Source organism: Chaetodon trifascialis, chromosome 13 (genome assembly GCF_039877785.1).
Source record: "Chaetodon trifascialis isolate fChaTrf1 chromosome 13, fChaTrf1.hap1, whole genome shotgun sequence".
In the NCBI taxonomy this organism is placed as follows: Eukaryota; Metazoa; Chordata; class Actinopteri; order Chaetodontiformes; family Chaetodontidae; genus Chaetodon; species Chaetodon trifascialis.
Window position 1 is genome coordinate 322,412 of NC_092068.1, and position 14,774 is coordinate 337,185.

At 42.6% G+C, this 14,774-nt stretch overlaps 2 protein-coding genes across 3 annotated transcripts in view; one reads left to right on the plus strand and one right to left on the minus strand.

The window, feature by feature from the left end:
- Positions 1-14,774, minus strand: part of LOC139340971 (transmembrane 9 superfamily member 2-like) — a 369,464-nt gene that overhangs the window by 66,116 nt on the left and 288,574 nt on the right. The window lies entirely within an intron of this gene.
- The window catches only part of zswim8 (zinc finger, SWIM-type containing 8), a 425,535-nt gene continuing 423,542 nt past the window's right edge, over positions 12,782-14,774 (plus strand). For both annotated transcript variants that reach the window (XM_070977145.1, XM_070977142.1), the window contains exon 1: positions 12,782-14,453. In XM_070977145.1, the coding sequence (XP_070833246.1) occupies positions 14,276-14,453 (178 nt within the window). In that variant the 5' untranslated portion in view covers positions 12,782-14,275. The remainder of the gene's footprint in view (positions 14,454-14,774) is intronic.

Consider the following 14,774-nt stretch of genomic DNA (forward strand, 5'->3'; position numbering starts at 1 on the left):
ACAGACAAGTCGTCATTAACGTGTACAAACTGAGAGCAATCTGACAAGTAGGATTTAAACCAGCTTAGCGCAATTCCCTTAATGCCAATGAAGTGTTCCGGTCTCTGCAATAGGATACCTATTGGATACCTATAGGAATGGTGTCAAATGCAGTGCTACGATATAAGATATAATAATACTAGTACAGAGACAAATCCTTTATCCGATGCAATTAGGTCATTTGTAACTTTAACCAGTGCTGTCTCAAGTCAAGTCAAAGTGTTTATTGTCATATGTACAGCAACAAGTTTCCTAGTACAATGAAATTCTTACTTTGCCACCCACGAGAATGCCAAGATATATAAAAAGCAACAATATCAAACAAAGAGCAAATTAAAGAATCAAAGATAAATAAACAAATCTGAGATAAATGAACAGAATTGCAACGGCTATAACAGAAATTGCAAATGACTATATACATAATTGCAATGACTATACACGAAGTGCAAAGTGGTCTCATGTGCAAACTGGTGTAAACAGTAGACAGTAGCATGTGCAAATTGGTAAAAGTAAACATTAAACAGTAAGTGTGAAAACTGGTAGCAGCAACCAGTAAGCAGTAAAAAGCCCAAAATGGTAGAACTAAACCGTAAAAACACAGTAAAGTACACAGTGAAGAGTAAAGTGTGAGGTACAGTGCAGTTATGAATGCAGCTGAATGAATGAGGTAGTCCAGTTATCTGTTAAGGAGTCTGATGGCTGCAGGAAAGAAAGAGTTCTTTAATCTGGACGTCCTGCATTTCACACTTTTGTATCTCCGGCCTGAAGGTAGAAGTGTGAACAGTCCGTGCTGGGGGTGGGTGGGGTCTTTCAGGATGGAGGCAGCTCTCTTGTGGACCCTGTGGTGGTAAATGCTCTGCAGAGAGGGCAGTGGAGTCCTGGTGATCCTCTCAGCAGTCTTTACCACTCTCTGCAGGCCTTTGCGGTCCAAGGCAGTAGTGCTGCCATATCAGACAGTGATGCAACTGGTCAAGATGCTCTCAATGGTACAGCTGTAAAAGTTCCTGAGGATTTTAGGTGACATTTCAAACTTCCTCAGTCTCCTCAGGAAGTACAGCCACTGGTGAGCTTTCTTGACCAATTGTGTGGTGTGAAGTGTCCAGGTGTGCTATGATGCACTCTAAATCCTGACTGGAAATCCTCAAATGAACTATTTTTGTGTAGAAAGTCACAAAGCTGATTAGCAACTGCTTTCTCAAGAGTTTTTGAGAGAAAGGGAAGGTTGGATATCGGTCTATAGTTGGCTAAAACCTCTAGATCAAGAGTAGGCATTTTAAGTAGAGGTTTTATTACAGCTACTTTAAAGGACTGTGGTACATAGCCTGTTGATAAAGACAGATTGATCATGTCTAATATGGAAGCGTCAATTAAAGGTAAAACTTCTTTAAGCAGCTTAGTCAGGATGGGGTCTAAAATACAGGTTGATGATTTTGATGATGAAATTATTGAAATTAGTTGGTGAAGGTCGACCGGTGTAAAACAATCTAAAACTGCGACAGGTTGAACAACAGTTTCTACGGTTTCTGTATTTGAGGACAAAACAGTACCTGTTGACGGCAGGAGCTGGTGAATTCTGTCTCTAATCGTTAGAAATTAGTAATAATAATTTTATCATTAAAGAAGCTCATGAAGTCATTACTCTTCAGAGCTAAAGGAATACATGGTTTAACAGAATTACGGCTCTCTGTCAGCCTGGCTACAGCGCTGAAGAGAAACCTGGGATTGTTCTTATTTTCCTCTATTAGTGCAGGGTAATAGGCTGCCCTGGCACTGCAGAGGGCTTTCCTGTATATTTTAAGACTGTTTTGCCAGGCAAACCGAAATCCTTCCAAATTGGTAGAACGCCATTTCCTTTCTGTTTTTCGTGAAATTTGCTTTAATTTGCAGGTTTGAGGGGTATACCATGGAGCTAACCTCCTCTGTTTTATTATCTTCTTTTTTTAGGGGAGCAACAGAGTCAAGTGTCATACGCAATGAACCTGTAGCACTATCAACCAGGTAGTCAATTTCAGAGGGACTAACGTTAGCATACAAGTCCTCTGTTGTATTGAGACATGGCACTGAATTAAATGCTGATGGGATCATATCCTTAAATTTAGCTACAGCACCATCAGATAGGAGATAGATAGGATAAGAGATAGGAGTCTGGTATAAGAATTTTTGCCTAGTGGCTGGTAGTGGTAATGTGAATTCAAAAGTTATTAAATGATGGTCCGATAAAAGAGGATTCTGTGAGGAGACTATTAAGTCTTCAATTTCAATGCCAAAAGTCAGAACAAGGTCGAAGGTGTGGTTAAAACAGTGAGTCGCTTCATGTACATTCTGACGGAAGCCTACTGAGTCTAATACTGAGATAAACGCAGTGCTAAGGCTGTCATTATCAACATCAACATGTACATTAAAGTCATCTACAATACTTACTTTATCTGCTTTAAGGACTAAACCTGATGGAAACTCAGAGAACTCAGCTATAAATTCAGAGTAAGGACCAGGAGAGCGGTATACTATAACAAATAAAACTGGCTGCACTCTATTTTTCATGAGAAAGAGTGAGAACAAGGCTTTCAATTCAATTCAATTCAATTCATTTTGGATGTAGCATCCTATCGCTGATGGAGCTCCACAGTGCAGTGAGTGTGTATTGGAGGGGGTGGGAGTCATTGTCTGTCATGGAGGACAGCTTGGCTGTCATCCTCCTCTCCCTCACCTCCTCCACCTGTTCCAGAGGACATCCCAGGACAGAGCTGGCCTTCCCGATGAGTTTGACAAGCCTCTTCCTGTCAGCTGTTGTGATGCTGCTCCCCCAGCAGACTACACCATAGTGTATGTGGTGTGGTGTTATGAGTCCATTCCAGTTTGTTGTTCAGATGAAAACCCAGGTACTTATAAGATGTAACCATCTCAATGTCCCTTCCCTGGATGTTCACTGGTGATGGGGGAGAGTGCAGACACCGACGGAAGTCCACAACCAGCTCCTTGGTTTTATCCACATTAATCAGGAGGTGGTTCTGCTGACACCAGTCCACAAAACCTGGATGAGTCCTCTGTATGACCTATCCTCCCTGTCTGTGATGAGGCCGACAATGAAAGAGTCATCAGATAACTTCTGCAGGTGGCAGGTGGGTGACAGGTGGAAAAAGTCAGCTGTATAGAGGGTGAAGAGTTATAGTGGAGTTTAGGTTTAGGGTTGATTAAAAGGCTTGAGTCAAAAATGGTTACAACTCCACCTCCTTGGCCACTTTCTGGAGGAACGTGAGCATTAATATGGCTCAGAGGAGTAGCTTCATTTAGGCTAACATACACTTCAGAACACAGACAGGTTTCAGTCAGACAAAATAAATCAATATTATGGTCTGAAATTAATTCATTTATTTCATTCTCTGTACTTTTGGTTTTCTTAGTTTACATGGCTGGGGGGCAGAAACTGTCTCTATGGAGTGCTGGGTGGGTAACTGCTCTAATGGAAGTGCAGAGAAGTGTGTAGGACTGCAGCTCTGCCTGGGGTTAGGGTGAATAACAATCTTAGTGTTTTACAAATAAAACTTTGTTTTTGTGCTTTCTCCAACCTTAGAAAATGCCCTTTCAGAAGATGCAGGACAACATAAAAACATGAGAGCCAGCTGGTAAAGATGGGGATGTTGGTGTTTCTGTCTACTCCAGTGGACAAGGGGATCTTCTGTTCTTGCCAGGTTCACCTCTGCTAACTGTGGCATCTGCTGTGACACTTGAGCCTCTTCTACTTTGATCCACTGTTGTGTCGAGCAGATGCCAAAGGTCATCTAATAACTGTTAAAAGAAAAAACATTAACAATGGCACACATTACTACCATCCATCCATTCATCCACCCATGGTCTATACCAGACTATCCCTTTTCCAGGGTTGCGGGTTGCTGTCAACTGGCGAGAGGTGGGGTACACCCTGAACCAGTCGCCAGCCGATCGCAGGGCAACATATACTGACAAGCAACCATTCACGCTCACACTCACACCTAAGGACAATTTTAGACTCACCTGTTAGAGCCATTTTTTGTTGTGTGTTGTCCCTGGTTGCCCCAGTAGGTGGTGCATGTAGACAATGGCTCACGTAATCTATAAGAAGAAGAAGAGTTAATTGCTTGACAAGGGTGCTGCTGACTGGGAGAGGCACACAGTTTTTCGACCGCCGTTAGTGGCCTAACTTTGAGCCCTTTTGTGTTTATTTTGCATACAAGTTATAAAAGATAAGTGCGTGTAGATTAATCAAGTGTATTGTCAATGGGATTGGTGACCGTAAAATAAATATGTCTTGAACACGAATGGACATTGGATTCTTTGGAAATGCCACCGACGACGCGTCAATTAGTTCCCGGTAGCAGCCTCCTAATGGCTTAGGTTTTTTTTGTTTTCGTCGAAAGATCAAGTCACTACATCACCAATTAACCTAATGAGCATGTTTTTGGTCTGTGGGAGGAAGCCGGAGTGCCCGGAGAGAACCCACGCATGCACGGGAAGAACATGCAAACTTCACACAGAAAGGCCCTGCCTGATCCGGGGATCAAACCAGTGACCTTCTTGCTGTGAGGCATGCGCACTACCTGCTGCCCCACCGTGCTGCCCACATTACTACCAATTAATTTCAATTTTGACAAAACAAAGAAACAGACTACTTACTGTGGGTAGTTGTTAATGTTGATGCTGTTGTTGGAGAGGCTGCACGGTGCAATGGTGGTACCGGGTTCGATTCCCACTGTGAGCACCGGGGGCATGTCTTCACCGTGCCTTTGGTGCCTGCTGCTTTAGGAAAGAGGCCTTTCTAGTCGGGGAGCCAAAGTCACAAAAGCTCAATAAAATGGGTTGGCTGTAGTGGTTGCAACTGACACACATGGAACGGCTGCAGGAGCTGTGGGTGAAGAAGATGGGATATCTTCCTATCTGTTCATGCCATCACAGAAGCTCTGGTGTGGTAGTATGATGTTGCAGCTTCAGATCTTACATCCCTTCTCCTCAGCACCTACATACTTACCTGATGTGACACAGTGAGCTATCTGTACAGAAGAGGAAAAAGGTGGGCCTACACAACTGCTATTAAACAGCTGATGCACTGCAAGCCCATCTCTTTGTGAGCATCAAAGGAGACACGCGTTGCCTTCCACCAACTGAAGATGGCTTCCTATTGCACCTTTGCTGAGCCCTGCATCAGTTGGCTGTGTGTAATCGGGCACACATGGGTCAGCCAGCCTACCCAGCTGCCAATGATTTTGGGGAACAACTTGTCAATGGCAAATTGGTGGCAGCCATGATGCTGACAGAGGCAAAACCTTCTGAACTCAAAGACAGCAAATACTGCAGCTGCAAGAAAAGCATGTGTGCCCGAGGATGGTCCTGTGCAAGAGCCAATGTAAAGGATTGAACTTGCGCATGAAGACAGGGACACATAAGTAGGCTGTGTGTGTGTGTGTGTGTGTGTGTGTGTGTGTGTGTGTGTGTGTGTGTGTGTGTGTGTGTGTGTTGGGGGGGCATCTTTTATAGCACTGCTGTATAACCCACCCTGCCAGTCTTGTTTGCTGTTATATTTCTTGTGTGACACATTTCCATTGGGAGAACAGGGTTATGTCAAAATCCTCACAGGGAGCTGCACCTAGTTAATTAAGTTATGTTAAATTATTTTGTTCCGTTAAAGTTGCAATAGTTGTCATCTGAGGCAATAAAATAATGAAAGTCATTTTGCTGTATTATATTTCTTGTGTGACACATTTCCATTGGGAGAACAGGGTTATGTTGAAATTAAAAAGATGCCTAGGCCATGATGTTTAATAATGTGGACATTAACAACCATGTTATATATCCAGTATGTCTTTCGGAATTTTGAGAGTAGCCTAAAATTCTATTTTACCTACCTACCTCACTGATCGAAGTTTCTTTGTAAGTATGGATACATGTTCCTCAGGAACCCATAAGATAAAGTGTGGGGTTCCCCAAGGGTCAATTTTAGGTCCAACTCTTTTTAATCTTTACATGCTGCCCCTTGGGGACGTCATCAGGAGGCACGGCATCAGCTTCCATAGTTATGCTGATGATACGCAACTGTACATTGCCGTGTCTCCTGATGACACAGGGCCAATTGATGCCCTTTAACTGTATTTTAGACATCAAGTCATGGATGGCAGCAAACTTCCTACAGCTCAACCGGGACAAAGCAGAGGTTTTAGTCATTGGTCCTGAAGGCCAGAGAGAGAAACTTTTACCAAAGTTACAGGATTTTATACCCTCAAAATCAGTAAAAAATCTGGGCGTGATTTTTGACATGTAGGCCAGTACGAAGGTGCTGATGCATGCCTTTATCTCTTGTCGTTTAGATTACTGTAATGCCCTGCTCTCTGGTCTTCCCAAAAAGAGCATGCATAACTTACAATTATTACAAAACTCAGCAGCACGAGTGCTGACGAGGACCAGAGAGCGGGAGCATATTACACCTGTTTTAAAATCGCTGCATTGGTTTCCCGTGCGCTTCAGGGTCGATTTTAAGGTTCTTTTACTAGTTTTTAAGTGTCTTAACGATCTTGGGCCTTCTTATTTATCTGCATTACTTTTACCCTATCAACCCTCGTGGACCCTGAGGTCCTCCGGTGGTGGCCTTTTAACAATACCACAAGTTAGAACTAGAACACACAGGGAGGCGGCATTCAGTTATTATGGCTCCCGATTGTGGAACAGCCTCCCAGAGAGCCTTAGGGCCGCAGAGAATGTTGATGTTTTTAAAAAGAGGCTCAAGACCCATCTTTTTAATCAGGCTTTTAACTGACTCATTTAACTATTTATAATTTCTTAAGTTGACTTCTATTCTTACATTTTTTATTATTATTTTATATAAATTTTTATTTTTTATTTTTATTTTTCCATCCATTATCTATACCGCCTATCCCTTTCGGGGTTGCGGGGGGCTGGAGCCTATCCAAGCTACAATGGGCGAGAGGCGGGGTACACCCTGAACCGGTCGCCAGCCGATTGCAGGGCCACATGCAAAGACAGACAAACATTCACACTCACACTCACACCTACGGACAATTTAGAGTCATCAATTAACCTAATGAGCATGTTTTTGGTCTGTGGGAGGAAGCCGGAGTACCCGGAGAGAACCCACGCATGCACGGGAAGAACATGCAAACTTCACACAGAAAGGCCCTGCCTGACCCGGGGATCGAACCGGCAACCTTCCTGCTGTGAGGCACGCGCACTACCTGCTGCGCCACCGTGCAGCCCTATTTTTATTTTTTATTATGTTATTTCAATGTTTTATTTCAATTGTTTTAGTCATTATTTATGGTCTATTTTATACATTCATATATATATATATGATATATATTCATACATATTGTTTTATCCTCAGTTTTAGCTTCTATACCTTTTATCTTATTTTACTGTTCTAGCCCCTCGATTTTCCAGTGTTTCCTCCTGGGGGCCTACCACACCGGAATCGATTCTGGTTCACCGATGGGGGTGCTGTTCCATGGATGGCCCTGGCCCGGGTAGCTAGAGAGCTTTACACCTTGGTGTGGAGCCTCCTGTCTGCCTGGGCTGGGGTGGTCCCTGTGTCAGCGCCCCCACAGTCATGGACCATGATTCCTCTCGGTGTGCATGGCCCCCAAAGGTAGCTTCTTCCTCACCTCAGATTTTGGTACCCAGCCATGTCTCCTCAGCGACAGATAGTGGATGTATGTGGGTGTGTGTATGTTCGTGTGTGTGGATATGTATGTCGGTCCGTATATCTATATATGTGCGTGAGCGTGTATGTAATTGTGTATCTATGTGTATATTTGGGGGGGTGGGAGGTTTCGGGTTGTTTTGTTTTTGTTTTTACCCTCTGTGAGGCACTTTGTGTTGCTGCATTGTGTTAAAAGTGCCATATAAATAAAGTTGATTTGATTTGAGATTCTGAATCAACTAGTAGTGAAATCAACACAGATCCAATGATTTTTGGTTGGATTTTAATAATTTTTTTTGTGGAATGAGTATACTGTTCGGTGAAAAGAATGGCATATTGACTGATGTTCTAACTTGGGGGAATAGTTGATTGCCAGTGAAATAAAGATGAAAATATTGGAAAAAAAAAGTGAGAAAACACTTATTTTTGCATTAAATTGGTGCAAAATCATGTAGAAATATTATTTAAGACCTATTTTTTTTAGTGGATGTTGTCAGCACATGTGTTCTGTGCAGTGGTGGCTGGTGGTGAAATTTGGTGGGTGGGCTAACAAATGCATAATACCGATTCAATAGTTAACACAGCTGCAAAAGCAGCATCACCTATGATACACACAAATTACAGGTACACTATTCTTTTTTAGTGCTCTACATCAACACTCTTTCTCTCCCTCTCTCTCTCTCTCACACACACACACTCTCATTCTCTCTACACCCTCCCTCTCTCTCTCTCTCTCTCTCTCTCACACACACACACACACACACACACACATATACACACACACATGCAGATACACACTACAAAATGTGTTCCAACTGCAACGACTGCCCACAGATAGACTGCTGCAACTGTCTTATTACAACTGTTTGGCGACATGTAGTGCCAAACACGCCTTCAGTACAACAGATAACCTCAGCAAAAACAAGGTGTCACAGTCCTTTAACAGTTCTACATGATGGGCCTGCCTTATTTGAAAAGAAGCTCACATCGAAGGCCTTTCTGGGATGCAAACAGGTTCATCACCATGTCATTGAAGTCTGGTAATTTTTGGATGAAGTCCCTCTCGATAGACAGCATGGCAAGTGCATTCAATCTGTCCCATTCTCTCTCCCCATTGTACTTCGGAGAAACGATTTAATCCTCTCGAGCGTACTGAAACACCTCTCTGACTGCCAATGTCATCGGAGTTGTGATGGCTATTTGTGTTAATTTCAGTGTCTCAGAAAAGGTGCTCTGAAGGTTGTTCTCCGTCAGCATCCTCAAAAGTGACAAAGCCGACTTTAACCCCGCAAACTCCGCATTACTGTACATCACAATCAGCTCACCTTTCAGTTTCTCTTTGCAGATCATTGGGAAATGTTCACTTGCGATGTCCAGCTGCTTCTGTGGGAAGCCGGTCTTAAACAACGGAAACAGTTCAGGGTCAATAAGTTCAAAAGACTGTAAGTGTCGGGCCTTTCCAAAGCGAGCCTTTGATTGCTCCATCATTATTTCACAGCACTGTGCAGCCACTGAAACATTCTCGGACCGCCGCCTCCTCCACGGGGTTGCTGCAGCAGCTGTGTCTGCATCTGGATGTACCTGGGTGTCATCAGCGGTCAGCTTTTCCTTCAGTTCAGCTATGGAGCAGGAAAAATTCTCCAGGGCCTGCCTAGTTTTGAGAGGGTCAGTGTTTCGTTTCTGAGGGATGCTGTATAGGATATCCACATGTAGTAGAGCAGAGTGAAAAAATGATAAAAAGAAAAGAAAGTTCACATCCGCCAGCATTGCGGACAGGCCGTGGGCTTGTTGGATTGACACACTGTCCCACGATTCATCATTCCGGATTTTATCAAAACACTGTTTCAAAGTGTCCTGATGTTCAAACACGGTGTGGACAGTGCGACTTTTAAAGTTCCATCTTGTTTGTCCTGAGGCTGGGATCCTCCTGCCACATACTTCATCTTCTCTTTGGTGTCTTGGAGAAAAATGTCGCAAACGCCGAGATGTTGGCAAAAAATATTCTGACGGGTGTGAGTGATGAGCAAGCCTGTTGCATGACCAGGTTTAACTGGTGGGCGTAACAGTGCACAAAGTGCGCATGAGGGAACATTTCCTTTAATCTGGCCTGCAGGCCTGATGATGCGCCGCTCATCACAGCTGCTCCATCGTAAGTCTGTGCGATCAGTTTGTTTTCCAGTTTATGTGGCTGGAGCTTTTCCTTCAGGAGTTTTTCAAGTCCCTCCGCAGTTCTGTCCACTAAAGGTGAGAATCCGAGAAACCTTTCCACAACAGAGCCTTCAGTGATGTACCTGAGCACAATTACGCACTGGCTTACACATGCCACATCGGTTGTCTCAGCAGCTTGCACAGCCACAAATGCTGTCTGCGATATTTCATCAGTCACTTTTTGTTCATAAACAGCTAACATACAATCAAGCAACTCATTTTGGCTAGTCTTGGACGTATACTTTGCAACTTGTGTGTTAGACAGGTGATCTGCTAACTGGCTGTTTAAAAAAGAAAATTGGTCAACCAGGTCCAGAAATACGCTGCGTTGGGTTGAAGTGGAAGATTCGTCAGACCCCCGTAGAGCTAACTCGTGTGCTCCGCAAAATTTAATACAGTCCACAATCCTTGATAGTGAATGTCTATTATTTTTCACCAGCTCGTTGTGTCTCTGTACAGCGATGCGGTGGCCCTCATCCAGCTGACAGGCGATGTTAACTTTTCCTAACATGGACAGCTTGACGCTGTTTCCAATGTGACTTGTGCTGCATTCATGTTTTCTAATTTTGTCTGACAAATGTTTCAAATCCACAATTCCTTGTTGAGTCCATGCCGTATCTCCTCCAAAAAGTAAGCACGGGAAACAGAAGAGTGAATTCTTAGCTACACTTGCCGTTAGCCAGTCCTTTCTGTCAAACCAAGAAACGCAAAACCTTTTATTTGAACATTGTTTGGCCGATGTGATCCCAGTCTCTTAACTTCCAGCTTTTCCTCCAAAGACATTGTGGAAAATGGACAAGAAAGCAAATAATCCACCTCATTCATGCTAACGCCCGCCATAGCTGAACTTTTTCTCCCTCCTTCCCCACTCTGGCACAAATAACAGCACCGCTGCGTTAACTCGCTGCTATTGGTCAAAAGTCAGCGGCCTGTGGGCTGACTGAAGTTAGCCCAAATGATCAGTAAATCACGGGGGTGTGACATGACACCTGTCAATCACTTACAAGAACGAAATGAATGAAAGCAGACTGTATCTGCTGGGGCTGGAAAAAATAAGCCCATTAAGAGATATTCTATGCTTTACTTTTGACTGATTGGTGCTGTTGCTACCTTTGGTTTCACCTAAACTTAAAACAATCTGTTGTAAATTAAAAAAAAATTAAAAAATAATTTTCTCATCTTTTTTGTGTTAGCTTGGGAGGGCTTCGCCCTGTTAGCCCATTTATACCAGCCGTCCCTGGTTCTGTGTATCTGGAATGCATTTATTGACAGCCTACCCAACCCACTGAGGATTTTAGAAAAAAAAATTTTTTCACATTTTTCTGATAAAAAATAAAGGGTGCAATATTTTTTCGCAATATTTCCGGCAGAGCAGACCCTCCAATTATTCTTTCTTAGGGTCGAAGTTAACAGAAAAAAACACATATAAAAAGTATGGCAGATCATGTCAGGTTCAATCAATTTTTGAGACTTTGGCTCTCTGACTTAAAGTGGGACAAATACCTTTTGCGTGTGTTCTTAGTAGGGTGTAAAAAGGCTTTGACCAGAAAATGGCTTTAGAAAGACAAACCAACAATAAATGAGTTGATTGATATAATTTATAATACTGTATATATGTTATGGAGAGAATTACATTCAAATTAAGAACCCAAACTGATATTTTTGAAGCAAACTGGTCAAAATGGCTCAGTTATGTGTCATCTGTAAGACCTGATTTCATATAGATCACAAAGATAAGGTCAAACCCTTTAATAAGAAATGTTTTTTCCCTATTTTCAAGTAGCATCTTTATATTTTTATGTGTGATGTGCTTATGTTGGCTCGCTGTTTTACTTAATGCTCAAATTCTCCCCTCGTCATGTTATGTTGTATGTCTTTGTGCCCAGCCGGCACATATATGTATGTTACTAAAAGAAAACGGATAAAAAGTAAATAAAAAAAAAAAATGTAGTCATTTTATGTTGATGGCATTTTTGAACGAGTACTAGTTGATCTGTTAACAAGCCAAACAACTTATTTGCATAACAAGCTTGAAATAAGATAAAATAAGATATTTCATTATTAGTCCCACAATGGGGAAATTTCCAGTATTACAGCAGCAAAGTGGATCGATTATTGTGGCCCTTTGATGCAAAAGAAAATAAAATTAAAAATTAAAATAAGAAACACTGCCTTGCCCAGGTTTAAGCAAATCCTCTGACCAGTTCTTACAAATATGGCCTTTACTCATAATGAGTATAAGAGGGTTTATTCATGCAGAGTGCTTCATTCATTCATTCATTCATTCATTCATTCATTCATTCATTCACTCATTCATTCATTCATTTTCTTCCCCGGCTATCCCTTTCGGGGTTGTGGGGGGGCTGGAGCCTATCACCATTCATGCTCACACTCACACCTAAGGGTAATCTTAGACTCACCAGTTAACCTAATGAGCATGTTTTTGGTCTGTGGGAGGAAGCCGGAGTGCCCGGAGAGAACCCACGCAAGCACGGGAAGAACGTGCAAACTTCTCACAGAAAGGCCCCAGAGTGCTTGATTTAAGTAATATATCCAGAAGCGGCCTTTTTGACTGTATTGTAAAACAGCTATCAATGAAACAACCAGTTAAAACAAGATGCACATTTTTGGTCAGCCTGATTTATGGCCATATTTATGGCATAAAATACATTAATCATATGTCAAGTATCTAAATGACCAATAGCAAGTCTGAACTGTCAGTGCGCGCGACATGACAGTATGCTTAAGCTTATTTGTTTTGCTGTTACCTCGCTTGGCTGTATTGTTTTCCAGCCTAACCGCTACCCACCTGAACCGCTGCCTATGTAGAGCTGGCAGCCGGAAGCTGTGATCAGCTGACGAAGGAGGTGCTGTAAGAGAAGTGAGCCATCTTCCCCCGGCAGACTGATACTCTCTGACAGAGTCTGGACGAGAAGGATACGGGGATGCCGTTGTTATTTGAAGGAAGAGACGACTAAGGACAGCCGATCTCATTCGCAAAGGATATCTGATGGACCGATCAGAAGTTTTGCGCCCGAACTGAAGGGAGAAATATACCAGCTTTTAACGTCTAGCAGAAGGTAGTAACAATAATACAAAGAACGGAAACATTGAGCTCGGAGCCCAGAATAATATCGAAATATGAAACATATGCAACTTAGGGAAATGTAAAACTCCAGAGGATCGGCGATATAAATAAGAATTTAGTCCGTTAAGTATGGCAGGGTTCAGCCTCACCATTAAATGTAAACAAACAGCTATTCAAGCTAGTTGAACTTAGCCGATTGGGGGTTAGCTTTCTAGCACAAGTACACGGCTAACGGCTAAAGGGTATTTTTTACCAGAGCGAAGGTAAACCGACCTAAACAAACCTATTGTCGGGTTCAAAACCAAATCTAACCCTAATATAGTAGTCTGCAGTCGATGACATCTGTAAGTGTTATCTCGGTATGCAGTTATTAGCATAGATAGCTTCTCAGCCAGCGTTGGCTAAATGTTATTTGTATTAGCAGCCTAGCATAATACCCTGAAACTAACGTTAGCACACTAAATGTAGAACAAAGAAGACATTTGACAATACTATGCATGTTTTTGACAGTGGCCTATTTAAATTATAGTTTGATTGAATGCTTTCAGGACTGCTGTAATGCTACAATAAATAATCGAGATATCAAGTGTAGTCCAGTTGATTGGCTGAGAAGAGTAAGACATCGGGATGAAGGAAACCTGTTTAATGACCTCTTACAGATTTAATCACATCGCTACCCAGAGCCAACGTTGTTGCAAAGCTTCAGTATGATGTATTCGCATTCTTAGCTGCATTGTGGTTGGATTTTTTCACTTTTGCATTGTCAGTTTGTTTGATAGCAACACTGCTTAGCCGGTGTGTAGGGCTCGTTTGTCCTCTCAGGGGCAGCAGTCGGCAGTAGTACAGTCAAACAAACGACAGGTTGTAATTAATAGGTTGGGGGCCGCGACTCAACCGGGCGGTATGGAGTGGGTTGATAAATCGATCTAAATCAGTTGTTTGATTTGAATATATGAGAAACATATGAGTTACATCTAAACACTTTGTAGTTTTGTTGTGTGTTTAGTGCAGACTATTTCATGGAGAACTCCGCTTTGTCAGAATTTGTATTATGTAGTAGTGTTTGAGGGCCCATCGGTAAGCCTCTCAGCTGTGTTTTGGTTTCTAGTGGCCTCCCCTCCCCCAGTCTTGAGAGCCCTGATTCGCCGCAAGAGTTGTACACTATTCGTCGGATTTTGCCTGGATTTTTAGACTGAAGAAAGGCCGTGGCCTCAAGTCACAGTCTGCTGGACTCCGAGGTAGTTAAAAAAGTGGATGTAATGGAACTTATGTTCGCCGAGTGGGAGGATGGGGAGAGGTTCTCCTTCGAAGACTCGGACCGGTTCGAGGAAGACTCTCTGTGTTCCTTCATCTCTGAGGCCGAGAGTCTCTGTCAAAACTGGAGGGGATGGAGGAAGCAGTCGGCTGGACCCAACTCCCCAACTGTCAAGATTAAAGGTTGGAGAAGGACACACACACACACACACACACACACACACACACACACACACACACACACACACACACACACACACACACACACACACACACACAAACATTTTCATTCATTCTGACTACATCCATGAACACACACAGTGAGTGTAAAAGGCATTATGTTAGTTACAACAGGGTTAAAGGACATTGCCAGTATTACCTGTTGTTGGGAAACACATTGTATTTGTTTGTATAGTATTTTAAAAAATATAATTGTAATATACATATTAATTGGATTGATACAATAGATAATCTTTTTTGTCAGTTTAGCAATATGGCTGTAAC